Source organism: Augochlora pura, chromosome 1 (genome assembly GCF_028453695.1).
Source record: "Augochlora pura isolate Apur16 chromosome 1, APUR_v2.2.1, whole genome shotgun sequence".
NCBI lineage: Eukaryota > Metazoa > Arthropoda > Insecta > Hymenoptera > Halictidae > Augochlora > Augochlora pura.
In genome coordinates, this window is record NC_135772.1 from 19,215,412 (window position 1) to 19,240,542 (window position 25,131).

At 37.9% G+C, this 25,131-nt stretch overlaps 4 protein-coding genes across 12 annotated transcripts in view; 3 read left to right on the top strand and 1 right to left on the bottom strand.

The window, feature by feature from the left end:
- Hlk (hulk) overlaps positions 1–12,220 on the top strand; it is a 42,209-nt gene extending 29,989 nt beyond the window's left edge. Inside the window, exons 16-28 of one of the 4 annotated variants that reach the window (XM_078183396.1) lie at positions 4,381–4,512; positions 5,406–5,729; positions 5,884–6,072; positions 6,188–6,325; positions 7,597–7,701; positions 8,573–8,670; positions 8,795–8,879; positions 8,959–9,090; positions 9,172–9,354; positions 9,421–9,561; positions 9,732–10,055; positions 10,131–10,313; positions 10,439–12,220. In XM_078183396.1, coding sequence (XP_078039522.1) covers positions 4,381–4,512; positions 5,406–5,729; positions 5,884–6,072; positions 6,188–6,325; positions 7,597–7,701; positions 8,573–8,670; positions 8,795–8,879; positions 8,959–9,090; positions 9,172–9,354; positions 9,421–9,561; positions 9,732–10,055; positions 10,131–10,313; positions 10,439–10,626 — 2,222 coding nt within the window. In that variant the 3' untranslated portion in view covers positions 10,627–12,220. Of the gene's footprint in view, positions 1–439; positions 3,595–4,380; positions 4,513–5,405; positions 5,730–5,883; positions 6,073–6,187; positions 6,326–7,596; positions 7,702–8,572; positions 8,671–8,794; positions 8,880–8,958; positions 9,091–9,171; positions 9,355–9,420; positions 9,562–9,731; positions 10,056–10,130; positions 10,314–10,438 lie in introns of those variants that run through there. The other 3 variants (XM_078183387.1, XM_078183410.1, XM_078183402.1) reach the window with 3 other exon arrangements.
- Positions 12,221–12,576: 356 nt separating this feature from the next.
- Rpl7 (ribosomal protein L7) lies at positions 12,577–14,602 on the top strand. The gene is made up of 6 exons (XM_078183498.1): positions 12,577–12,643; positions 13,073–13,259; positions 13,356–13,531; positions 13,615–13,862; positions 14,140–14,237; positions 14,453–14,602. The coding sequence occupies exons 1-6, from the start codon at positions 12,633–12,635 to the stop codon at positions 14,561–14,563; spliced, it is 831 nt and encodes a 276-aa protein (XP_078039624.1). The 5' UTR covers positions 12,577–12,632; the 3' UTR covers positions 14,564–14,602.
- A 314-nt stretch (positions 14,603–14,916) lies between these two features.
- LOC144471417 (uncharacterized) lies at positions 14,917–21,434 on the top strand. 6 transcript variants are annotated; one of them, XM_078183426.1, is made up of 21 exons: positions 14,917–15,054; positions 15,571–15,729; positions 15,835–17,054; positions 17,130–17,240; positions 17,311–17,460; positions 17,538–17,704; positions 17,766–17,850; positions 17,938–18,120; positions 18,209–18,347; positions 18,419–18,509; positions 18,595–18,797; positions 18,866–19,064; positions 19,149–19,400; positions 19,473–19,592; positions 19,666–19,808; positions 19,885–20,071; positions 20,153–20,240; positions 20,307–20,435; positions 20,508–20,654; positions 20,744–20,833; positions 20,903–21,434. In XM_078183426.1, exons 2-21 carry the CDS (start codon positions 15,576–15,578, stop codon positions 21,077–21,079), a joined length of 4,035 nt encoding a protein of 1,344 aa, XP_078039552.1. In that variant the 5' UTR covers positions 14,917–15,054; positions 15,571–15,575; the 3' UTR covers positions 21,080–21,434. The 6 variants fall into 6 exon arrangements, 5 of the variants coding, with proteins under 5 accessions (XP_078039552.1, XP_078039581.1, XP_078039592.1 ...); XM_078183455.1 differs by having other exon boundaries at positions 14,917–15,051; XM_078183435.1 differs by lacking the exon at positions 14,917–15,054 and adding an exon at positions 15,161–15,347.
- A 140-nt stretch (positions 21,435–21,574) lies between these two features.
- On the bottom strand, positions 21,575–24,554 carry Polr1f (RNA polymerase I subunit F). Its single transcript, XM_078180708.1, has 5 exons — positions 24,249–24,554; positions 23,956–24,098; positions 23,693–23,888; positions 23,358–23,593; positions 21,575–23,056 (listed from the first exon to the last, which is right to left on the bottom strand). The coding sequence occupies exons 1-5, from the start codon at positions 24,437–24,439 to the stop codon at positions 21,912–21,914; spliced, it is 1,911 nt and encodes a 636-aa protein (XP_078036834.1). The 5' UTR covers positions 24,440–24,554; the 3' UTR covers positions 21,575–21,911.
- Positions 24,555–25,131: the final 577 nt, after the last annotated feature.

Consider the following 25,131-nt stretch of genomic DNA (forward strand, 5'->3'; position numbering starts at 1 on the left):
ATTGTCGCCGATACAAATCACTGCCCTGCGGGCGGCTGGATCACGGGATAACGGATCGATCGTCGAAACGTGAACTCCGTCGCAGCTCCGTCGACGTCCGCTACACGATCCGAACGGAATAACAATCGTATATAATCGTAAGAAAGAAAGCAAAAACTGTTTTAATCGCAGAGTGTTGGAGTGTCTTAGGGACAATGGACTCTCGCGCCAGAACGACGAAGTCAACGTGCACTATACATTTCACACGCACGTCCATGCGACCAGGTGGGCAGTGATTTCGATCGGCATCGTAGGGAAGACGTAGAGGTTAGTCGTAGCGCCAAGTGACAGAGCCCGATTGTGTCAAGAGGGTCTGGAGAACAGTTGAGCCAAAAAAAATTCGAAAAAAAAAAGCAAATCGGCCCCGGCTGACGAAATCCTCTTCGTATCTCGAATACAGGTGTTGCGCGCGGTCCATGAAGAGAGTCACACTGTGCCGCAAGTTCTGGATGAGCAAGACGATCCAAGACACGTGCTACGGAAGCCGGTGGCTGGGTCCTCGGGATTCCATCGTTAATCGTCGAGATATATATATATCTATGCACATATACATATACATATATCTATGAATAACTAACTGTTTACGCGCGAGGGTTGCTAGCTTTCAAGATGTTCGATCGACCGCTTGTAAAAAACGTGATCGTGCGTACGCGCGCCGTATACACGCGTCTATGTTAAACTTGACGGAGCTATAATCGCGACGCGTCTCTCTCTTTCATTGTCGGACATTGTAGATCGATCGGTGTACAATCGATCGCCTCCTTTTCAAAATCGACGATCCCGGCCGCGAATTATAGCTCCGTCGCAAACACGTCCGCCGACTCCCCGTCCCGTTTCCCACAAAATCTGTGTTGTCTTCTCCACGAGCCTTGTAATCGTCGTTCCGAGATCTATTTTATCCGCGATACAACGGACCACGACGACGTGTACGTGGTGTGTATGTGCGTGTGTGCACAGAGAGACACGTCCGCTCAGAAGAGAAAGGAGAAATGAAATTACGTGTCGTCGACGTGTGACTAACGAATTATATAGACGAACGACGCGATGATGATAAAAAAGAAAAGGAGGACGCGATTTTTCTGTCTCCGTTTGACTGAGAGTTGGGTCGGGTGTTGTGGCCTGTTGTTGCAGTTGTGGCCGGGCTCCCGTACATCATGAAAGTCTAATTTGACCGTTGGAGACGGCGAGCTGGTGGTTGGAGACGGACGAACAAAGAGAGAGAGAGAAATACCCGCGGACGAGAGGAATACCGAAAATGCTGCGTGACAATGATTACGCCGGATACAGCCGGAGACCAGTGTCGTTGTCACCGGAAAGAAACCGCCAAGCCGCCCGTCCATCGACCGGATAGACACGACCGTGCGTGTTTGCCGAGAGAGCAAAACATAATCGAACGCTGAGAACATCGATGTCCACAAAAGTGTTTCTACGTTCGTTAAACGATCTTGTTCCTGTATGTCATCGTCTCATCGTCATTAATACGTCATCTTGTATGCATCGAAGCGAATTCATCGTCATGTCGACACGCGCCATCATCTTCCTCCTCCACCGAATCACATCGATCACGAGACTTCAGTCTAGTCATCCATGAACGACGCGGAACGCGAATAATGCGCCCTGCCCCGTAACCTTTCTCTGTATACCGATCAATTAATCAATCAATCAATTTATTGATCAGTCTGTCTATCAATCTCTCTATCTATCAATCTATCTATTTATCTATCTATTTATCTGTCTACCTATCAATCTATCAATCTATTAATCAATCAATCAATCTATCTATTTATCTATCAGTCTATCTATCAATCTATCAGTCTATTTATCTATTTTCGTCTCAGTCTCTTTCTTTTCGAAGAGAATCAAACGCCCCGCGAACTTGAAAAATTGATGCCCAACAACCTGCGAATTCGATCAACTAAATCGTCGCGCGTCCACTGCCTTATCTCGAGTTCGCCCAGCCCGGTTCGCGCGCGATTCGTCGCAAAACGAATACGCGTGCTCTTATATTTGAACCGAGTTTATCCGAGGCACGCGCGCGCGAACTTTGGAGAACGGAATCGCCCAAACGAGAACCACCATCGCAACCGTGGTTACGTACGATCCACTACGTCGATGAGTACGCGTCGCGACACGGACACCGCCCCCGCCCCGTGCCCAATTTGCATTTCATCGGCAACAACCGCGACAGGAAACTACAGCGGGTCTTGCATCCCATAGAACGGTATATAACCATAGAATCGATCCGTTGCCGAAACACAGTTTGTAGTAGCGTTTGTTCACCTCGGTTAGATTATCGCGGGGTTGTACCGGGTCGCGACGCCTCGACGAGCGAAATTTCGAAGACGATTTCGCTGGTTCGAACCGTGGAACACGGTCGAGCAACGAGACGACTGTGTTTGATGTTTGTTTCGCTAGCGTGCGCCGTGTTCCACGGTTGATACCGTACGGATTCGCGTCAACAATTCCTCAATCAAATCCGCAGATCTCTCAGAGTATGTTTATGTCAAGACGCGACGAAGCGAGTCAGAACGGTTCGTCTTTTTGTAGTCGCCCTGGCAATAAAAACCGCGGCGCTCGTGTAGCAATCGCAATAAACGATGGATGTTTCGTATAACATTGTTCCAGGAAGTTCACGATTTTTGTATATCCGTAAAGTTTTGCGCTTCGCAAAAAAATGAAAATAACAAGAACTACGACGTCGATTTACCCGCACGATAAAACACACACGCGCACACAAAAGCCAGACGAATGTGTAGAGAATCGATCGCTTCTGGATGAATTTTGTGCGAGACACGAGCTTGATATATCTGTAACCCCGCGTAATAAACGCTGATCTCCCTCCCATCGTGCTACTCTCATCGTGGCAGCCGACATAAGCATACCCTATAAAACGCTCCTCAACAAAAATGAAAAAAAACGTCGAGGAACACGTGCGTTGTTACTTATCACACGAAGCTGTCACACTAATCGCTTTTTATTCGCTTTTAACTGGACCGCACGAGCCAGCCAACTCTGAGCAAGAAGGAAAAGTCACGAAAAAAAAACAAAAAGAGGAAAGAAAAAACCGAAAAGCAAGTTATAACCTGGCATAATAGGTCTTGTTCAATTTTTTTGTCTCTCTGTCATATTTTTTTCTTTTTTTTTGTCGAATGGTCCGCATATAAAGTAAGAACGAAACGAGAAAAAGAAAAATGGAAAGAAAAAGTAGAAAAAAAAAGGAATACGCTCACACCCGTCTATTTATTTATTTATTTATTTATACGAGTATAACTATATCCGTTGAATTTCTTCTGTACCACCGGCATGCCGATAGTCTGTACAAATTTGCTACGGTCACCAATGCTATGGGCGCGATAATTAATTAACAATACCGAGGAACCGACGCATCGAAAATTGGCAATGTTTTTTTGTTTTATTTTTCTAAATGGACAAAAACGAAAGAATAAATATCGGATGGAGTTTGCGTAGCTTAATTATCGCGCTGCGTCTGTGATCACGATTATCAGGCAAACGATGTTTGTTCATTGCTCGTTAAAAAAGAAAAAAAGAAAGAAACCACCTTTTGCGCAAGTTTTGCCGACGGAAGCCGCCGGGACAGACGGCGTCCTCGTTTAATCACATAAGAGCAACATGTACGATAATAAACTCGATAATAAATATGTTTCCTAGTACCAATTAGTATCCTTTGTATCTTTGCTTCGCCCGTTACTGCTAATGGTAGAGTCCAAAACCCTCCCGCCCCCCCGTAGCAATTTCACCGTACACGCATCGAACATTTGTAATAAGAAAGAAAGAGAAAAGAAATCATGCAAGAATAGACGACGGTTCAGTTGTACGAAAGTAATCATTCCACCCTCTTGTCATCATAGTTTACGTAGATTAGTTCCTGCGTCGAGCTTGGGTGCTTGTTAGAGACACGCTGAGAACACGTATCACCATCGGCACACTCACTTAAACACCACGACATCCATTACGCGATCGTAAGTTTCGCAGGGGCCAGAGCCAGAACGCCTCGGCCTTCGACGTCCTGAATCGAAGCGAAAGAATTAACCGCGAGTGCTGGTAAGTTCCCAGAAATCTCCTCGATTCGCGTCCACGAATTAAAGCGAATAGCCATTCCAGATCGCCGACTCGTGCGAGTGGTCTTAGGGGTGGTTTTAGCAACGTAGAAGAATTGTGTTCGCCTGGTTTGTTCTCCCTTTTTTTTCGAGCCCTCTTTTAAACGATGCTCTATGAACCATCGGACAGAGGGAGGATCTCGATGACCGATCGAAACGGGGCAGAGTTCTCTAATGAGAATCGGAAGTGTGTGTACTCGAGCCGTATCTATTGCTAACTTAGGTAATCTGCTCGACGAGACCGAGGTGCTCGATTGGATGGTGAAACAGAAGACGGACGAGAGCATCGAGGAGATCGATCGCGACACCCTCGCCAAGTATATCGAGACCAAAGAATTCCTGGCTGTCATTTTCTGTAAGATATTGTTCGAATCTATTGTTGAAAGTCTGCGCCGCGAATTTGTCGCGTGTCGCAGTAAGTCAAACCTGTTCGTCCTCTTGCTAAAGGGGTTACTAACATTAATGTTCCGGGTAAGTAAGAATTCACGCATTAGTAACACGAGAAAAATAGTCGATCGGATCATTCCATGGCGAACGTATAAGTCTTTGTTCATTGTTCCATTCCTTGGGAATTTTAATCTCTTGAAACTAAGATCATTCAATTTTTATTTGCATTTTTTCGATAAAATCCCATTTGGTTTTTACTAGTACCTGTAATAGCAACAATTCGATAGCAAAAATAATTTAGCAACAATTTAGAAAATCCACTAAAATATTTTATTTTACTGTCCTGTACTTCTCCTAAAACTTATTAAACCTTTTTACGAATTAATATTGCGAGCACTTTTTGCTAACTAAATCAGACAAGCATAAAAGACAGAAATCCTTCTAATAATCAAATAATAAACCGACACTTGCACTCTAAAATTTAATATTGCATAATTAACATAAATTAGAGATGTCTGATAGACAAATTCTATTGGTATAGCCAATGGAAAAACTGAAATCTATTTCTGAACAATTTAACCCTATAACGACACCCTTCATTTTTTCGCCATAATCTTGACAATCAAAATATAATTTATTATTTTCAAAATATTATTAACTATCTCCAAAATATAGAATATAAAGAAAGAAAAACCTCAAAGCTTCAGTATTTATTTAAACGTTTGCAGACAATTAAAAAAATGTCATGGGGTCAGCACCGGCAACCCCATGGGGTCGTTCTATGGTTAACCATACGAAATAGATTTTTAGCTGCGTAACGCATCGACTCGAAACGAAAAGAGTTACATCTCGGTTTCGTAGACAAGGAGGAAGACCCGGAGAGTCCCAGAGTGCTCAGGCACGTCGAGCTGATCGACGACGAGGCGGCTGAGTATGGCATAAAGATCGTCCGGATGAAGGATCGTTTGATGGCGAAGAAGTACGGGTTCCGTAATCCGCCGGGCATCACGTACTTCCGCAAAGGGAAGAACATCAACTACGACGGCGACATAGACGACGAGGAGGAGATTCTCGATTGGCTGACCAATCCGGAGAACATGGAACTGACCGATCACATTGAACGAATCAATAAGAAGATGTTCCATAAGATACGGCAGACGACCGATTACCTGGCGGTGTTCTTCTGTGAGTAGCGAATTCGGGCTATTTTTACCTGAACGGAACTAGAAATAGAAAGAATAATTTTATTAAATACAGAACAGAGTTCCATAAAATAGTATTTTGCGAAATAAATTAAGACTTTCGAGCGTTTCGAACGCGGTGGCGCGCGTATGTTTAGATAGCAACGACTGCAAACAATGCGGCAGGGTGTTAGCGGAGATCGAGCACATCGACGACGAGGCTGACGGGGCGGGAATCAAGTTCGTGAAGATCGACGACAAACAGTTGTCGAAGCAGTATGGCGTCTTCGCGCTGCCCGCTATTTTGTTCTTTAAGATGTCCTCGAAGGAACCGGTGATCTATGCAGGTAGCACTCGAATATTTCATTTAAATGCTTTTGATGGCTTTGATATCTATTTTTAAATAATAAATGCCATCGACAGCTTCAATATATATTTTTCAATATTTCGAACGTATTGTAGGTGATTTGTACGACGAGGAGCAGATCCTGCAGTGGCTGATGACGCAGAAAGACCCCTCCGGAGAGGTAATCGAAGATTTGGAGGGGGAGGACCTTCTGAATTTGATTAGGGAATCGGAATCGCTGGCGGTGTACTTCTGTAAGTCTCACGGTTCTTCAGGCGCGGCCAACTGCCAAGCAGGAATGTATCACTAGCCTGTTGCGTGGCAATCTATTCCTATATTTATACATTCCCTTATTTTTTACCGTCCATTCTACTCGATTTTCAAGTTCAATGAAACTAAATCGCAAATGGCGAAACTCGAAAATATTTTCCCTATTCTGTGCTATTTTTATCGGCACAGGACTTGAACATACAATTAACACGTTCGCTGGACTCAGGTTTCGTGGTTCTGACTGTTAAATAATTTTTAATTTAATTTTAAAAGCAATTAAAAAAATTTATATTTGCATTTATACTAGGTGCAAATTCTTAAAATTCAAAAGGGGGCGCACTGTGATAAAAATTAATAATATTCTGCTTTTTATATTATTTACTATAGCTTAAATAATTCTGAGATAGATATAGCATTGAACTGTTAATTTTTGTTATATGTAAAATATTCTTAAATATTTATTTTAGTCTTTTAATTTCACTTTGACTGAAACAGATATTTACGCTTAGTTTGCTTCATATATAATTGCAATTTTTATCAACTATAATACGAATTATGATTTTTATTTCACTACTGGATTTTATCAAAAAGGATTGATAAAATAAAATAGCGTATTCGACGAGCACCAGCGAACGCGTTAAAAAACAGTTTCAAAAAACAAATCAAAAAATAATTCATTTCAATTTCCAAACGGTAAAACATTGATTTTCTTATCGATACAAGATTTGATACGATCTGATAAGATTTGATAATTTTCCAGTAAAGTCAACATCCCGAATCCCTAAATTCTGAATTCTCAGGTCACATCCTCCCCTCTCTCCCAACGAGGCCCAAGTCTAATCAATTTATACGTCCGTAAAGTACTTGGAATTGTAACTGCTGAGCGCAGCCAGCAACTCGTTTGCGAATATTAATTCCTGCTCTGGAAGCAACGATGTCGAGCCAAAAAAAAAAGAGAAAAAAAAGAAACTGTCTCGCGAACTCAATGTACATAGGCCACGGTGAATCGTCGTGTTGTCTTTTCACGCTTCTATTTGTCCGGCTTAAATGTGTCGCCAACGATTAACGTGCCGAATCGTCGAATTTGTCCGTCTTTCCGTTTCTCGTTGCTATTGGCCATCTCTCTTTCTTTCTCTCTCTTTCTCTCTCTCTCTCTCTCTCTCTCTCTCTCTCTCTCTCTCTCTTTCTCTTTCTTTCTCTCTCTCGTCACTTTGTCTCGTCCTGAGGCTGTACACGTTGTCTGCTAATGCCGCAGGGAACAGAACGCTTTGCGAGTTGTGTCAGGCAAAAAATCAGCGCAAGCAGGGCCGCCATAAGGAGCGCAGGATCGTCGAGCACGACCCGGCCGAGGAACTCGATGGTACACGTGAACACAGAAAAAAAAAGCAAAAAAAAAGAACCTTCATTTGCTGACAACCCCCCGGTCCCACTCTTCTCTATTCGCCGAATACATTAAACTATGTTCCAGATAGCTCTGCCAGAAATCTCATCTCTCTCTCTCTCTATCTGTGTGCCACATTCCGAGAACACTAGCATCACACACCCACACACAAACACGCATCTCTGACATTGGTCCTGGCGTGTATATTTTTGCGATGTTCTTTCATTTTTTTAGCAGATTTTCTCGCTTGTCCACCGAACACAAACACCGACGAAAACGATTTTTAACGCGATGCCTCCGTTCAACAGAATGGCGGATCCGCAGGTTCTCGTCGCGTTTTTTCAAATTCGCGACTTTTTGCGGCGCGAACACTGTTTTTTTCCAGGTCCGAGCGAAACGAACAGCGTCGTTCTTTTTACACGATATATCACACTGTCTCGCACACAGGTGTACCCGCACGTTTTTAGACAGCATGCAGAACGAAAAAAAAAAAAGAAAGCCAAGCAGAAGAACCATATATAGCACCTTAGATCACCCCCCGCTGATCAGCATGTGAATTTTTTTGTTTGGCCATGTTTGAACGAATCCGAAACGATATTCGGTGATTAATTTTGTCCACGCGTTGTGCGCGGACTATGTGTCACTTTTTTTTCAAATAGAGTTAGTTACCCCGCCCCCCTCGTCTGGTGTGGACAGCAGCTTTCGTAGATCGTCGTGTACCTGAACACCAACCACCACCGCCTGTATCATTTCATGTTACCCCCCCACCTATAGGCTGCTGTCTTTTTCGAGTAGACACTTGTTCCTCTAAGGTGTCCGCGAATTTTATAACGATACAGTTTCTCTTTAGACGTCGAAGACTGCGAGCAGTGCGCGGGGATCTTGGAGGAGCTGGAGAACATCGACGACGACTGCGACAGGCACGGGATCACTTTCGTGAAAACCAACGTGAGTTCAACTAATATCAAAGTTGAATAAAATAACTCCATTAAAAAGTGTTCTAATATTTTATGACAGACGTTTCAAATAAATCTTTTTTAATTAATATTCCATAAATTCGTTTCTCTTTCAGGACTACAAGGTAGCAGAAGATTACGGTGTCACCGACTTCCCGGTGCTGGTGTATTTTGAGAACCAGCTACCCAATATGTTCGAAGGTTAACATCTCACCGTAAATGCAAACTTGTTATTTTATTGTGCCATTTATTAACTGTTTTAAATATTTTTCTCGTGCAGGAGATTTGGCGGTGGAAGAGGAGGTTCTACAATGGCTGATCACCCAGAGGACGGAGGACAGGATCGAGCTGATAACCAGAGTGATGCTGGAAACGTCGGTGGAAGAGACTCAGTACCTTGCTGTATACTTTTGTGAGTACTCGCGATCTTCTAACCCTAACTTCAAATCTATCTAAATCAAACTTAAATTATCCTAATTAACCCTATTTACAGACAAACAAAACTGCCACATATGCGACGAGATTTTAGAAGGATTGGAGAGAGTGGACGACGAGTGCGACGTCTTCGGTATCCACCTGGTGAAGATTCAGGATCCCCAATTAGCGAAACGCTACTCCATTAAAACGTTTCCCGCTCTCGTCTACTTTCGCAACGGCAATCCACTTCTGTTCGAAGGTCCCTGAACATCCATTGGATCTCGCTAAATTGGCATTCGTTCTATCAATCGTTTGTTCTTCGCAGGTGATCTGCAAAACGAAGAGTCGGTTCTCGAGTGGCTGATAGACGACGACAATCGCGAATTGGCGGACGAGATCGAGGCCGTCAACGACAGGATGTTGGAGAGGCTACTGGAAGAATCTCCGTTCTTAGCTGTTTTCTTCTGTAAGATCTGAAGTCCATAAAACGTCTTGTTAAACAATTAACAATCAAGTTTTCCTATAAATCGCTGAAGTAATGGAAGAAGATTTTCAAAGTCGCTAAATGTCTTCAAATATTTCTAAAATAATTTTCTTTACTATGTTCTGTTAAATGGATGAAAATTTGTTTTGCAGACGACGAGGACTGTCCCGAATGCGACGAGATCATGGAAGCCCTGGAGAAGATCGACGGCGAGGCCGATTTGTTTGGCATAGACTTCGTCAAGGTCTTCAGCCCCGAAGCAGCCGAAAAATATGGGATCCTCAATGTCCCGTCGCTCGTTTACTTCCGTAAAAGAACACCGTTGCTGTACGATGGCGACTTGACGCAAGAGGACAAGATCCTCCAGTGGCTGACCTCGCAGGACGTCTTCGAAATCAAGAACGAGATCGAGGAAGTCAATAAGAAGATGTTGGACAAGCTGCTCGACGAGAACGAATTCCTGGCGGTCTTCTTTTGTATGTGCTGCGCGTTTAAACGACCGTAAATGTATCAACAAACGTTGTCAATTAACTCCGTTGATTGTTTCGCAGACGAGCACGACAACAAGGAGAGCGAAGAAGTTAATGAAAAGTTGGAGGACATCGACGGCGAGACGGACAACTTGGACATCACGTTCGTCAAGATGGCCGACCCGAGATACGCTAGGAAATGGGGCGTCACCAAACTGCCTGCCATCGTGTACTTCCGCAAGAGATTCCCCAGTATTTATCGAGGTACATATACTTCATTTTTATATAAAATTTATCTCATTAATATGCAGTAACATTCTAATGTCTTATATTCTAATTAATCATGAAAAATAGTTACGATTCAACATATTCTTCCATTTTTTTTTAAGGCGACATCCACAACGAACACGACGTGCTCGAGTGGCTGCGCAAGAACAGGTACCGTCAGCCGGAGCTGAACATCTACATGTACATGCTGATCGCCATCACCGTCCTGTTCGCCATGTACACTGGTTTCCTGTTGTCGTGCTTCCGATCGGAGCCCGCCGCGCCGGCCGCGCATCCGAAGCAAGCGTGAGAAAAGCCTGGGACTGCAAGGAAGCTGAGAGACGGTTCAATTGAACAAGCCGAACAGTAACACACAAAAAAAATAACAGAACGAATGCCAGGAAAGAGACTACGTGGACTGTTGCTGCGCGAATAGTGCGTTCTTGTTGTTGCTCCGACACGTTTCCACGCAAACGGAACAACCACACCGTTCGTCCGGAACGAACGACACGATATAGAACCAGAGAGCTCGACGATTAGATCGGTCGTTCTCGCGCGGCATCGACGAGCGCCATGTTTACGCATAGCCGATGAACGAGATAAATAAAATAAAAAAAGTATATATACTTTATTGTTAGCCGTTTCGCACGCGCCATGGCAACGGGCTCGGGTGCGCACGGCCGCCGTGGCACGGTGCGTGCGTGCGCGCATGTATATGTATAAAGAAAAACGTGGACCAAATCCGTCGACCTTTCCAAAGAAGATTTTAGACCTCTGTCAAATTCAGAAAGCTGAGATCCCAGGGAGTGCCGCGAGGTGTCCGAACAACGCGCGGACGAGCGAGGCCCGCGCGTTTTCGGTGTTTGAGCTGCCATCGTCCGGTGCTGAAACACGCTCGAGAGTCGCTACGTGTTCTAGGAAAAAATTTATCGTTAATATCCGTATGTTTATTATCGTTTGCTATATATTTTTATCGCGTTCGAATCTTTGTCTACTACAACGGTCATTGTATTGCTTCGTTACGAACCGCTGTAACCACACATATTCCGACCACACTATTTGTATTTCATACGTAAGCGATACACGTACCAGGAATTCTTTGTTGTGTTTCTTCTTTCTCTTCTTCGTCTTCTTCTTCTTCGTCTTCTTCGTCTTCTACTTCTACGTCTTTCCACTTATTCTTTTCTTTTCTTTTTTTCGAGTGATTATAAAGCTGAATCGACGCACACCGGCGTACACTGTTGCGATTCAAGGAATGTTTGGTGGTCGAGATGATCATCGTAATTTATAATTATCATGGTTTCCGTAACATGTTTAAGCGTGAACTGTCGACCGTCGTCGACGGCCTTTTGACAGCGGTCTTGCGACACGATCGATGATCGTCTTTGAGTCCACGTTCGCGACGGGGGGTGATGGATCGACGCTGGATCGTCGCGTTGATCCGCGCCTGTTCCCGCGGATCATCCGCCGATCTTTCCTTATCATCGATCCAGACGCAAGGTCGACGATCCGTGGCGACGACCAGAGTTAAACGATCTCGCCTGTCGACCGCGATATCGGATCACGAGGAAATTCATCGACACGATACCGTAAACCCTTTTGGACCAATTTCGAACCCGTTTGAACACCGTTTCCACCCGCCGATTGTAAATAATGTAAAAGTGTGAACGATGCATTGTATAAGACACAAATACGATGGTTTTACTTTACATTTATGTCACGCATTCGTTTCTTTTTCTTCGCCTGTTTCTCTCGCAGGGACACGCGCCGCGTACGTTCAATTAATCGACGCTAATTGCTAATTAGGGGCAGCGTTGTTGATTCAGCGAAATCTGTATTCCTCGGGGCAAATCTCTATGAATTAAGTTGAACTTTCGAAATACATGTGGGAGTATGTTAATCTGCACGGCGCGTGAATTTATTTTCCTCTCATCACGTATTTATCGTCGCGAAGCTCGATCGGTAAACCTCTAAGAAAAAAAAAAAAAAAAAAAAGCTCTCTAGAGATTATTCAGTTTAAAATTGATATAAATGTGCAATAAAACAATCTGCTTCTTGATAGGATCAATTAAATGTTGATAAAGTTCTTCTAGAACCAATCGCATACAGTCTTTTTAATATATAAGATTATAAACAAAATTATATTTTTATATATTTCTGATAGGCTAACACAACGACGTGAAGTAACGCAACATTTCAAATTTCCCGCGGCCGCATACAGCAGCGTAACGAGAACGACTCGGGGTCAACTTTAGAGCAAACAATCGACTGCTGTGAAGTGCACGGACATTGGAAATTTCTTTACGTCTCGGCAGAATGGCGGACGCGTAAGTGTTATTCGAGTCTTAATGAAATCTGAAAACATCGTGACTTATAATAACTCTATCACACCGAAATTACGTTATTACTGATTCCTAGCGTCCGGTTTATCGAATATTTGCTATAGTTTTCAAACATTTCGCGATAATGAGAAATTCTAACTTGCTGCTGACAAGTCTCGACCAACGTGAGGCAGAGCATAGTTAATATTTTATAAATATTTACATTGTAGTTTTTATAGGAGACTATTTTGTTTTTTTTTTTTTTATTTTAAATCGGATCGAGATGTAAATATTGTTATTTCAATTACTGGTGTTGTTTCGTACTGCATGAGAAAACTTTACATAACCTTGATTCTGTGTACCATGCGACTGGCTTGTTAATGCTATTGTACGATCTATGTTTGGTGCGTAACATTTATAAATATCAATTTACAGGCAGAAGGAAACTCCCACTAAGAAGGAAACCCCTTCGGCTAAGGAGACCCCTTCGGCTAAGAAGGAAACACCTTCGGCTAAGAAGGAAACCTTGTCTAAGAAACTGCCAGCAGTACCGGAGTCGGTACTTAAAAGGAGGAAATCCCGCGAAGCAGTTAAGGCTGCACGTCTCCAAATCTCTCTTAAGGTATTTAAATCGAATTAATGATTTATATTTCATCTTAGACAAACATTTGTAATTCTGCTTTTCGATTACTTATTGTGAAATTTGTTTGGCTCTTAGCAACGTGCGAACCGTTATAAGAAGAGGAAGGAGATCTTCAAGAGAGCAGAGAAATATGTGAAGGAATACAGAACCAAGGAAAGGGACGAAATCAGATTAATAAGACAAGCCAAGAACCGTGGCAACTACTACATACCCGGAGAAGCGCGTCTCGCCTTTGTTATTCGTATTCGGGGGTTGGTATAACTTCTGCTTACCAAAACAATTATTTATTAAATAATTTACGTTCAGTGTGTAAAATAAAATTGTATAATTCCAGTGTGAATCAAGTTGCACCGAAAGTACGCAAAGTACTTCAATTGTTCCGTTTGAAACAGATCAACAATGGTGTGTTCGTGAAGTTAAACAAGGCCACAATTAACATGCTTCGTATCGTTGAACCTTACATCACGTGGGGTTATCCGAACCTGAAGTCGGTTCGCGAACTGATCTACAAAAGAGGATTCGCCAAAATAAGCAGACAACGTATTCCTATTACCAGCAATGCCATTATTGAGAAGAAACTTGGTACGTTGTTTTACTTTCTTGCTTTTTAAAAACCAATTTACATTTGCATTTTACTAAATATTGTTTTAATTGATCACTGACAACTCCATGGGAGCTGAATTTATTATTGTTATGCTTCTCCCTTCCATATTGTCAGAAAGTAATAGAATTTTGTAAAAGCCTTTCAATATATTTTTTATGGACGGGTTTGTGGAAATTCATACAAATGATTACAAAACAGTCTTCTCTACTCTGTTGTGTCGTGTATTTTACTAATAGATGGAATATGTTTTTACAGGTCGTTCTGGTATTATTTGTACGGAAGATTTAGTCCATGAAATATTCACAGTTGGATCGAAATTCAAATATGCAAGCAATTTCTTATGGCCGTTCAAGGTATATAAAACCACGTGTTATCCATAACCACGACATAGGCATGATTATAGTAACGTTCAATGTTCTATGGATCTCCTACTATGTCGTAGAGTAATATGATTTTCTCTTCATGGGGCGCATGCGCTTTGCGTTCCTTAGTCGAAATCAAACAAGCCTTCAATCGCATACCTAAATTTTCAAAACAAAATTAATTACCTTATTCTCTGCGTCTGCAGCTCAACACACCAAATGGCGGATGGCGTAAGAAGACTAACCATTACGTTGAGGGTGGTGACTTTGGAAACCGAGAAGATAAGATCAACGAACTTCTGAGGAGAATGGTTTAAATTTATAAAAAATCTTGATAAATAAACGTTTAAATACAATATATTATCTTGCGTTATGTTTCGCTTCATTTCCTTCGCATTAGTTATCGGATGATTTGAATAAACTTATAAATGCTAGATGAACTGCAACGATACAGTTCAAGGAAAGGATATGGAGACGCCAATTTTTTTCCGTTCGTTACGGATATAAATCAATAGTATATAATTGCAATGTAATGCTAAAAGATTTTTTTATTTGAATGCAATACATATGTGCAAAACACAGACGCATGCGCTATGATCGTTACATCGAGTAGGTAGGTATATATGTACATACATGTAGTAAGTAGTACATACTCCGTTCCGTACTCTATTGTAATGTCAGAATGGAAGAGTAAAGGCGTAGTTGCGGTTGCGGGTTCGAATCTTACTCCAGGAAGTTTAGACCAAATATTTTTTTTCGGGAAGAGACATCCTTTTTCATATAAAAAGAAAATCTTTCATAAATCGTGGTAAGTGTATCGTCCAGAATGTGGGTGAATATATTAAAAATTTTCAAATTACGCGAGCATGCTTTCTCACATGTTATATACATAATTCATACATAACCTTGTCTCTTCGCGAGATTTGAGATAATTATTACCACGACAGTTCGCGAATGATAAAGTTCTACAACGTGCAGGCAGACCTTGTATCCGCTATTGATAAACTGTTATCATATACTACTTTTTAAAAGAGTTTCAGCATTAGATAATTTTTGCCTAAATAGTAGAAGCGTTGCGTTTTGGCCCACATGTACCCACATGTTCGTATCTTCGAAACCTGCAAACGTCAATTTTATTTCAATAAATCAAAGGATATTTTTTTTCCTTGTAATAATTCGTACAACATTCGTGGAATACAAGTAAACCTTTAAACTGAACGATATATTAAAATGACTTGAAGAATAATATAATTTTGGATTTTATACCTGTCTCAATTTATGATAGAAAAACTTTAGTTTTGATACATGTATATTTAAATTGCAGCAATAATGAATAAAGACAGTGAAAAATCTTCAGCTATTGTTTCCAATGATGTAAACTCGTCTGCCAATAAATTGAAATCGCCATTGGATAATAAAAAGATGCCTGTAATTCATCGTAATATATTAGAAAGTATTGGGATCAGTAAATCTATAGCAAAAGGTAAATTTATTAATTAATATAATTGTTAAAATACTGATTACAGTTTAAATGCAACCATTATTTACGATTGTCTGGATTACATAACATCTTTGTTTACATTTACAGATGGAAAGATTACAAAAAAAACGGTAAAAACTGTTACATCACATGACCTTAATGCTACTACCAAACCATCTGTGGTAGTAGTTAATAAAAACCTGTCTACGAATAATGTAAACAGTGAATCCCAGAAGAATGCAACAAAAGTGCCTACAATTAATAGCGATAATGAGAAATTAGAGTCTAAAGTAAAGCATAGGAAGCAGATAAAAAATAGTTCTTCTGCTATGAAAAAGAAGAAAGAGAGTAATAATAAAGTAGCTAATGTAGAAAATGGCCAAACTACCTCGAATGATATACCAAAGCCTCAAGAACTATTACAATATAGTAATGAAAAGAATTTAAATGAAAGTCAAAGGGAAACGGATGATGCTTGTGAAGCTAATGAAAATATATTTAGTAGATCTAAGCGAGTTCGCAAGTTAACTAACTTTGATGATTACATTACGTCATACAAAAAAGAAACTAGAAAAAGAACAAGCAGTAATATTTTATCAAGTTCACCGGAAGCAAGTACTATAGTTGCAAGTAATCAAAACGAAAATATAAGTAATTCTACCACACCAGTCTTAACCAGGAAATCACTGCCTTTACATTCTAGCAACGTTTCTGAACATCATTCTAGTGTTATAAATAATGAAGATTATTCTAAAGACGAGTTAAACGACTCTAGTAGAAGTACTGAAATTTTAGGAGATTCCAAATGTCGTCTTAAGAGTCCTCAAAGATCTAATAGCGAAGTGTGTATGACATCATTGAACACTTCCGTACATGAAAATGCGAATTTAAAAATAAATAATAGTAAACATTTAAACGATGGAAGTTCAATATTAATAGACCAAAATTTAAGCAGTGAATCTCCCTCAGTTACAACACCAGGGAGAAAAAGGGGAAGGCCCAAAAGAACTTCTTTGATACAACCGAATGACAACGTGCTTGAGAAAAGAAATAATGAAAAGTCGAATATTACAAGTAACAATGACTTAACTGATGATAGCAGTGCTGCAAGTAACTCATTAAATTCCTCTCCTTTTAGAAAAAGAGGTAGGTCATCGAATGCAAGCAAAAATAGTGGTAAAGGCAAAACCCAGTCTACATTAGATGCTTACATACCAAAATTAAAGGGACCAATATCTGTGAAGGACTCGAAACCAGAGTGTTCTGAAACAATAGATAGTTCTGAAACAATGGATAGTTCTGAAACAATGGATAGTTCTGAATTAAAAGTAAGTATCTTGAAAAGTTTATTTACTTAATCATTTTGTCATTTATTTGCTTCTACTTACACACTTGTAATTTAGACGACGATAGAGTGTGGTAAATGTAACGAAATAGTGTTGAAGAAGCAATGGGATTCGCACAGTTTGCTCAAACATAATGATATGTGTTGGATACAGGGTCAAGAACCTTTGGTAAATATAGTACTATGATAGTAAATTGATTTACTTTGTATTTTATTTACTAACAGATCTGTTACTTTAGAATTTCAGTGATGAAAAATTATGTAAAAAAATATTAAATGTTACCATCAAGAAAAGGAAAGGCAAGCTAAATTGTGAGAAATGCGGTGTTCTTAAACGAAGTGTGAACGGTTTCCTGTCTCATGTAAAATTTTGCGGGAAATCTGACGTAGTACGTAATTCAAATATTTACTGATGTAAAAAACCAAAAATATAAGTATGGAATCATATAATAATTTTGTATTCTAGGAGAAAGATGCTTTGATGATGACATGTCCAATTTGCGGCGTTGTTATAATGCCATCTTCTATGGTGATACATGAGCGAACGCATAAGCAAATCGAACAGAAGAAAAAGGAAGTAATACAAATCTTATCATCGAATAAAGAAAAAGTTAAACGCAGAGCAGCAGAAAAGTAAGTTTTGAATAATCTTCATTAAATCAAACGGAAATTTACGGTAATATTTTAATTTTAGAGCAGCATCAAAAATTTCGGAATTTACTGAACTCGTAAAAGATGCGACTGCTGAGAAAAAGGTAAAACTCGACTCTTCTGCGCTGGTGAGTTTTTATTTCATAAGAACTGTTATCAGATAAAAATAAATTTATTAAAGAAATTAATGAACACTTTTTAATTAAATATTATAGAAAAATTTAATAAAACCACCCGAACAGAAAAAGACTATACCAAGTGTGTGGAAGGGTAAGTGGCGAAAGGAGTTAAACTCTGGGAAAACAGTAGCTTGCCATCAACTTGGTTGCAATTTTACAACTTCCTCGCTAGAGGATATGAAAACACATTATTCCACATGTAATTTCATTCCTCAAGAGGTACCACTAATACAATAATACTACTAATATATGTTTATTTATCTAGTGTACCTTCAAGCTACAAAGTTGTTCTTTCTTTTTATTACAGTGTTATTTATGTAAGATATGCAAGGCTTCAACTAATACCAAAGAAGAAATGGTAACACATATTACGGAAACACACGGAGGAGCAATTGATGACGACGACAAATATTCGGATTTTGAAGGAGAAAATCATATAGACGAAAGTACGATTTAATTTCACTATGTGAAAACACACATAAGTAATCGAAGTCTTATTGATAGTTTCTCTTTCTAGAATTATCTGACATGATCATGGGTAAACATCACACGCAGAAACTCCATTGGACGGAACCGTTCTTACCTGCTATACATTGGTCTATGGAGTTGTAAATATCTATACTTCCCACAACAACTTATAATAGAAATTTAATAAATGAAAAATTTTAATAAATTATATCATTCTTTTTACAGTGAACAAAAAAATTATGAGCTTCAGTTATATGACAATTATACACCTAATACATTTACTCTGTTGAAGAATACCGATGCTGCTAAGCATTTACCGCAGGTACAAGTTTCTATGAGAACAAGGACAAAGAAAACACCTGAAAACTCATCTGATTCAGAAATTTCGTGGAAACAATGGCAAAGATTCGAAGGTGGTTTTGATAAAGGTGATTATCCATCATAGAGCATTATAGTGTTATAAAAATGTATACATTTTTTATTTTTTTTTTTTCAGGAATTCCTACGTTTTTTGTTGGTGGACCAATATGGGCATTGGCGTGGTTGCCTATTCCATCGCCAATGTACTCGAAAGAACCAACCCAATATCTTGCTTTAAGTACACATCCGTCTATGGAAAGTGAATATGCTGTGGGAAAAGCATATACTGAAGCTAATATAATACAAATTTGGAATGTGGGATCTTTGACTAATGAGTAAGTGATGTACAATAGTTAAGTCTTTAGTAAGGAAACCAATGTGCGATTATATTTGATATTTTGAATTTTTTAAACTTTTAGGGGTGATAATGAAATAACACCTTCGTTATCATATGCCCTTGCTCATACAGCTGGTACTGTATGGTGTTTAGAATGGTGCCCGTCTGGGTGCTATCAAGACGAGAGTCTACATAATTATAAAACAAAGCAAGAAATATCGCATACTCTTAAACGAATGGGTATGCTTGCAGCAGCTTGTTCAGACGGTAGCGTACACATATATTCGTTACCCTTTCCAGAAGAACTTGGATTTCAAAAGACTGAAGAAAATACGTATGTAATTAATTAATTCCGCTACACCTTTTTAAATGTTACTTAGTTACTACTTAAAAATATTTGCTACAGGTGGCCCATATATCACACCGATCCGGTGATGACATTAGTTGTAAATATACCAATATATGATAGCAATAAACAAACATGGCAGTGCACTAAACTATCGTGGAGCAAAGAGCATAAACATAAGTAAGATTTCCCCTAATTGTATTTCTCCCTTGCTCGTATTTTATAGTAGCAAAGTTGTATGTTTTACTTTTAGCACAATTGCTGCTGGATTTTCAAATGGTTACATCGCATTATGGGATCTTACATGTGATTCGCCAATATCAATGCAAAAGAGACAAAATACGTACTTAATAAATGCGTTTCAGCATTTTTTTGCTCATGGTAATGCTGTAAGTAGTAAGTATTTTTATTTCTTCTGTTAAAGAATATGAAAAATACAATAGAGTTTTTAATCGGAAGATTATTTGCGTAGTGGTATCGTTGGTTCCATACAACGAATCGCGTTTCCTAGCTTCGGGTAGCGTAGATAGAATGTATAAATTCTGGAATTTAGACGATGTAAGCACTCCTCAATCGTCTACACAAAAGGGTATTATAGCCAATGGTGCATGGATGACACACTGGCCATGTTCTATCCTTAGTTTCGACGATGCACTTGGGTAAATATCATGATTAGAAATGTTGTTCTCTTTACAAGATGAAAATCATTAACAATATTATTATATAATCCATTATTGTAGATATAAACATACAAACACATACATAATTCCGATACGAGATATGGAATTCAAACTCCACCCTATTTTGCCAACCAATTCTCCTACTTATGTAAGTAAGCATCAAGTACCTTTTTACATCGAAACATTATATAATTATTGTTTAACCATTTATTAGGCTTTATCAGTTTCTGATTATGGCAATAGCATTGCACATGGTACACTATCAGGAGAGGTAGTGACTATTTTTCTTCACCAAGTTATATGTACTAAGGATAATGAGAAAGTCTACCAGAAGAAGAAAAAGGTTAATCCTCTGATAAATATACTACACATTTATACTCTCAATGGGTCAACTAAATTTGTATCCTGTTTTTAGTTAAGTTCACACGTTAAAGTAGTAGATCTAATAGAAACGGGAAATCAATCTGTGAAAGATAAGAATTCAAAAGATTACAACTATATGCCACACAGTTATAATGAATGCAAAGATCGTTTTGGTATTACATTTCACGATAAACTACAAGTAAGTTAGATTTTTTAGCTTGTTTTCGAGTGTAAAAATTTTTAAAAAATTTTATAATATACTAATTGTACTTTGCATTATGTTGAAAGGATTCTGAACGTACGCTGCCATCTCAGTCGATGCAGGATAAGATGACTGCAGTTCCAATCGAGCAATATCCGTTTATGTCAGTGAATAGGGTAAGAGTTAATTTTATTTGCCTTAATGTTATAGTTTTATCTAATACTAACATTAACGATGAATTGTAGATATCATGGAACCCAAATGCATGGAGTTATTTGTGGTTAGTAACTGGTTATCAGAACGGCATAGTAAGACTGTTAAATTTTAAATATATGGCATCAGATGAATTAAATACGTTATTAGCCCAGCATGCGAAAAAGATGCTAAAAAAAATAGTAAAAGTTGATGAAGAAAATTCTTAACATTTAAAGTGACGAAAAAATAATTTATAATTTTCTAATATAACACATAATAAAATTTGCTAGTGATCGCTTGTTATTAATTTATAATAAATTATTTTTTTATAATTTTATATTTGTATATACATGTGTTAGGCGAATATTTTTAAGCACTAAAATATCAATAACGAAATATAGATTATATACAAATTTCATTAAATTCAGATATACACACTTCAGATATCAGAAAAAGAAAACATATGTTCTGGACAATATATGTACATTCTTAAATAGAGATATTTAAATATATTAAGAAATAAATTACCCGTCATTCTAATGGTTTCTGTTAGTGTTTGCAATCTGAGTTTACTCTAATTTAAATAGTAAAAACATAGATAACAATTATTTTATTGTAATTATCAATAAAATTGTTAATAATTGAATTGTACAATTGATCTGTGATGAGGCATAAATAATATGAAAATAATGAAACTTCAAGGAACAAATTGGTGAGGGTAAGTATGTATATAAATATAAAATTCATCAAAATTAAGGTGGTATGCTACAAAAGTTTTTTAATAACATAGTATTAAAGTCATATTTGTACCATGATTCGTCAATGTAATACATTATGTATTCGTAGATGCATTGTAGTACTATATGACTGCAATTCAGTACTCAGAAAAGAATTATACATATACTAAAATTGATTGACAATATATGTATACTATTTACAGTTCCAATACTTGCATAAAAAAATAAAATACAATATTTATTCTTAGATGTATCTGCGCGTGTATACACACATGTCTTAGTATGCAAATTGAATAAAAGATGTCTCGAATTTTTCAGTTCATTAGTCATCAATTGATTTTTCCATTTTTACTTTATCTTTCTTAACATCACCTTCCGATACATTAAACTGCTTAGTTGGTGAACCTTTCTTGTGCTTTTTTATCTGTTTATCACATTGGTCATATGTATCGATTTGAACTTCATCTGTTACAGAATTTGCTATGTATTTTTCTTTTTTTATCTTTACTTTATCACTATTCATCACCTGTTCATCTTCATCTGATGCAACATTTACTACAGATTTTTCTTTCTTTACTTTTACTTTTACTTTGTGTACCTTCACTTTCTGTTCTTCTACATCTGATCCACTACTCGATGCATATTTTTCCTTCTTTATTTTTACTTTGTACCCCTGTAAATCGTCATCTTCAAAATTTCGTTTTTTTGTTTTATCTACATGAGCATCGCGATCTCTTCGCTTTTTAATTAACTCGTTATCAGTATTTATATCATCAGGTTCCTCTATTTTAATTTCAACGTCTTCGAATGCAGGCTCCATTTTGATTTCACTAAGATCTAGGAGACTTTTCCTCGACTGTCTTTTCCGTTTCTTTTTATCTACGCTAGGTTCAGTCTCTTCGTTGATGTTACAGCTGATTTCTGCACAATCCTCTTCTTTAACATTTTTGAGTCTCTTATATTTCTTCTTACTAGGTGATTCTTCTACTTTGTTATCAATCTCGTTAACCAATGAATTATTAAATGATTCTTCTAGTTTAATGTCAGTAAGTGATCCATTAATACTTTTGTTCAATGCTTTCTGTTTTTTGGAACTTTTCTTACTGGGACTTTGTACGTCCTTCTCAGTAATAAGATCGCTCGTCGAACTATCAATTTCATCAAAGTACTTTCGTTTCGTAAAACTCTTTTTTGGTTCACTTTCATTCTCTGACATGATTTCTTCTTTAATTTCGTTGATAACAATATTTGATGAAATTTCTGATTTAATCTTCCTAAATCTATCCTCAGGTTCCACACTGGATAATCTTCTAGATAATTTTGTTGGTGAATTATTAAACTTTACATCAGCATGTTCATCCGTACTACTTTGGGAACTGTAACTTCTCGATTTCTTTCTTGATCTAGATTCTTTAATTTTTTTAATATGCCTTTTATCTTCATTATTCTCATCATATTCAATCACATCTGATTGTTCAGATAACCGTTTCTTTCTGCTTGGTTTAGGAGTTTCTTTCTTAATTTCTACTGCATTTTCATCTGAACTATCTTCATTGTTCTCAGTATGTTCAATTATATCCTGTTGTTTAGATAACCGTTTTTTTCTGCTTGGTTTAGGAGTTTCTTCTTTAATTTGTACGGCATTTTCATCTGAACTATCTTCATTGTTCTCAGTATGTTCAATTATATCCTGTTGTTTAGATAACCGTTTTTTTTCTGCTTGGTTTAGGAGTTTCTTCTTTAATTTGTACGGCATTTTCATCTAAACTATCTTCATTGTTCTCAGTATGTTTAATTATATCTTCTTGTTTAGATAACCGTTTCTTTCTGCTTGGTGTAGGATTTTCTTCCTTAATTTGTACGGCATTTTCATCTGAACTATTTTCTGAATCAAAGAACGTATGTTGCCCCTTTCCTTCATCATTATGTACATTTTCTACATTGGTTTCCTGCTTCTTCTGACGTCTTGTCTTTTTCATTAATCTACATCCCTGTAGATAATTGCTGAAACAATTGTGAACAATTGTTGATTTTATTCTATGTAATGTCTTTACATTAATTTAATAATTAATTGAAAGCACAGATTATAATTTCATTACTTACTCTGGGTCTAAGTTACCACGAATAAATGGTAATTTACTATTAAGATCGAGGAAAGTTATTGCAAATCTTACTTCTTGACCTATCTCAAGATTGTCACCCAACCAGTTCTCTTCATCATCTGGTTTTGGAATAGATACATTGAATGCTTTATGTACAAGGACTCCGATATGGTCAACACCTTTCTTATTTACAATTCCTATAAATTTCTATCTGTTAATAATGAGTTGTGGAAATTACAAAAACATGATAATGTAGCATTTTACCTTTTATGGAAGTTCCCACTTCTGGTCTGAATACATAAAACTCTGCTTCCACATCGACATGAATGAAACAAGTATCATAAAATATTTCTCCCAGTGGTGTCAATAATTTGGGGTTCTGATATGCTAACAGAAACCCTTTTAATCTACAATAGATACAAGAAATAACATTGTTAAAAAATAACATGTGGTTAAATTTAAATTTGAAGTATTTATTTGTTATATTTACAGGTTACTGCAGTGAAAATAACGAGTTCATAAATTTATAATAGAAATTGTATAAATTCGATACGTACTCTGAATCGTAAGAATTTAAATTCGAACTTAGTATCTCGTTCAACGATGCATTTAAATTCGTCAAATGGAATGGATGCAAACCAAAATGTTTCTTAGATTTCTCGAAGTAAACGCGAGACTCTTCGTCTTCGAGCAGACCGGTGAGCTCCAATAAGGACCAGGTAATTCCTGTGTACGTTTTAAACTTCATTTTAATGTATTACTAAAGTATAAACGAGTTATTTAGCATTAATCATATATCACATGCAGCGAGATTATTAGAACAGATTGAGGTTAAGTCCATGTTTTGCCGGTGATATAGACCAGGATTCTAAATTAACTGCGCACGTGATAGAAATAGATTATCAGCGACTGCTCTGAAATGAGCTGCAGGAGGGAACTCATCAAATGGGATTGGATGATTCCACTCCGCAACACATTTCAGAGCAGTCTCCGAAAAGGTTCTACCTCTATCATGCGTAATTAATTCAGAGTCCTGATGTAAACAAATGGTAAATTGCATATATGGTATGGCTTACAATGATGGATGTAATATAATTTGAGAACGCCTTCGAGGCCGAAAATTTATAAAGTAATTATCACATCGTAAATAAATATAAAATTTTCTAACTTAAAATTTCATTAGATTCGATTAGATTATATAACATGTAATATCCTTATATTTCTCAAGAGACAGTTTTATTTATTTGAAAATACTCTTGGCCCTACCAGCCCCTACAGTTTTTTATATGTACATAAGTATTACATTTTTAATTTTTATAAATTTTCGCTTGCCTATGCCAACCCTAAATATTTAATACCCATATTTTCTAATATTAATCCGCATATTGCGATTACAGATATGACTTTTCATTCATATAATTGTTCGCAACAATTAATGAT

What these genes read in the sequence shown, in the direction of transcription:
- Polr1f (XM_078180708.1), bottom strand. Translation starts at nt 24,439, where the DNA reads ATGAAGTTTAAAACGTACACAGGAATTACCTGGTCCTTATTGGAGCTC. An exon ending in AGTGGGAACTTCCATAAAAG is followed by an intron (nt 23,889 to 23,955) that starts GTAAAATGCTAC and finishes AGAAATTTATAG; the next exon opens with GAATTGTAAATAAGAAAGGT. An exon ending in TACTGAGAACAATGAAGATA is followed by an intron (nt 23,057 to 23,357) that starts GTTTAGATGAAA and finishes CTGAACAATCAG; the next exon opens with ATGTGATTGAATATGATGAG.
- Rpl7 (XM_078183498.1), top strand. An exon ending in TTTGTTATTCGTATTCGGGG is followed by an intron (nt 13,532 to 13,614) that starts GTTGGTATAACT and finishes GTATAATTCCAG; the next exon opens with TGTGAATCAAGTTGCACCGA. An exon ending in ATTTCTTATGGCCGTTCAAG is followed by an intron (nt 14,238 to 14,452) that starts GTATATAAAACC and finishes CTGCGTCTGCAG; the next exon opens with CTCAACACACCAAATGGCGG.
- LOC144471417 (XM_078183426.1), top strand. Translation starts at nt 15,576, where the DNA reads ATGAATAAAGACAGTGAAAAATCTTCAGCTATTGTTTCCAATGATGTA. An exon ending in GTAATTTCATTCCTCAAGAG is followed by an intron (nt 18,121 to 18,208) that starts GTACCACTAATA and finishes TTTTTATTACAG; the next exon opens with TGTTATTTATGTAAGATATG. An exon ending in GTGGGATCTTTGACTAATGA is followed by an intron (nt 19,065 to 19,148) that starts GTAAGTGATGTA and finishes TTAAACTTTTAG; the next exon opens with GGGTGATAATGAAATAACAC.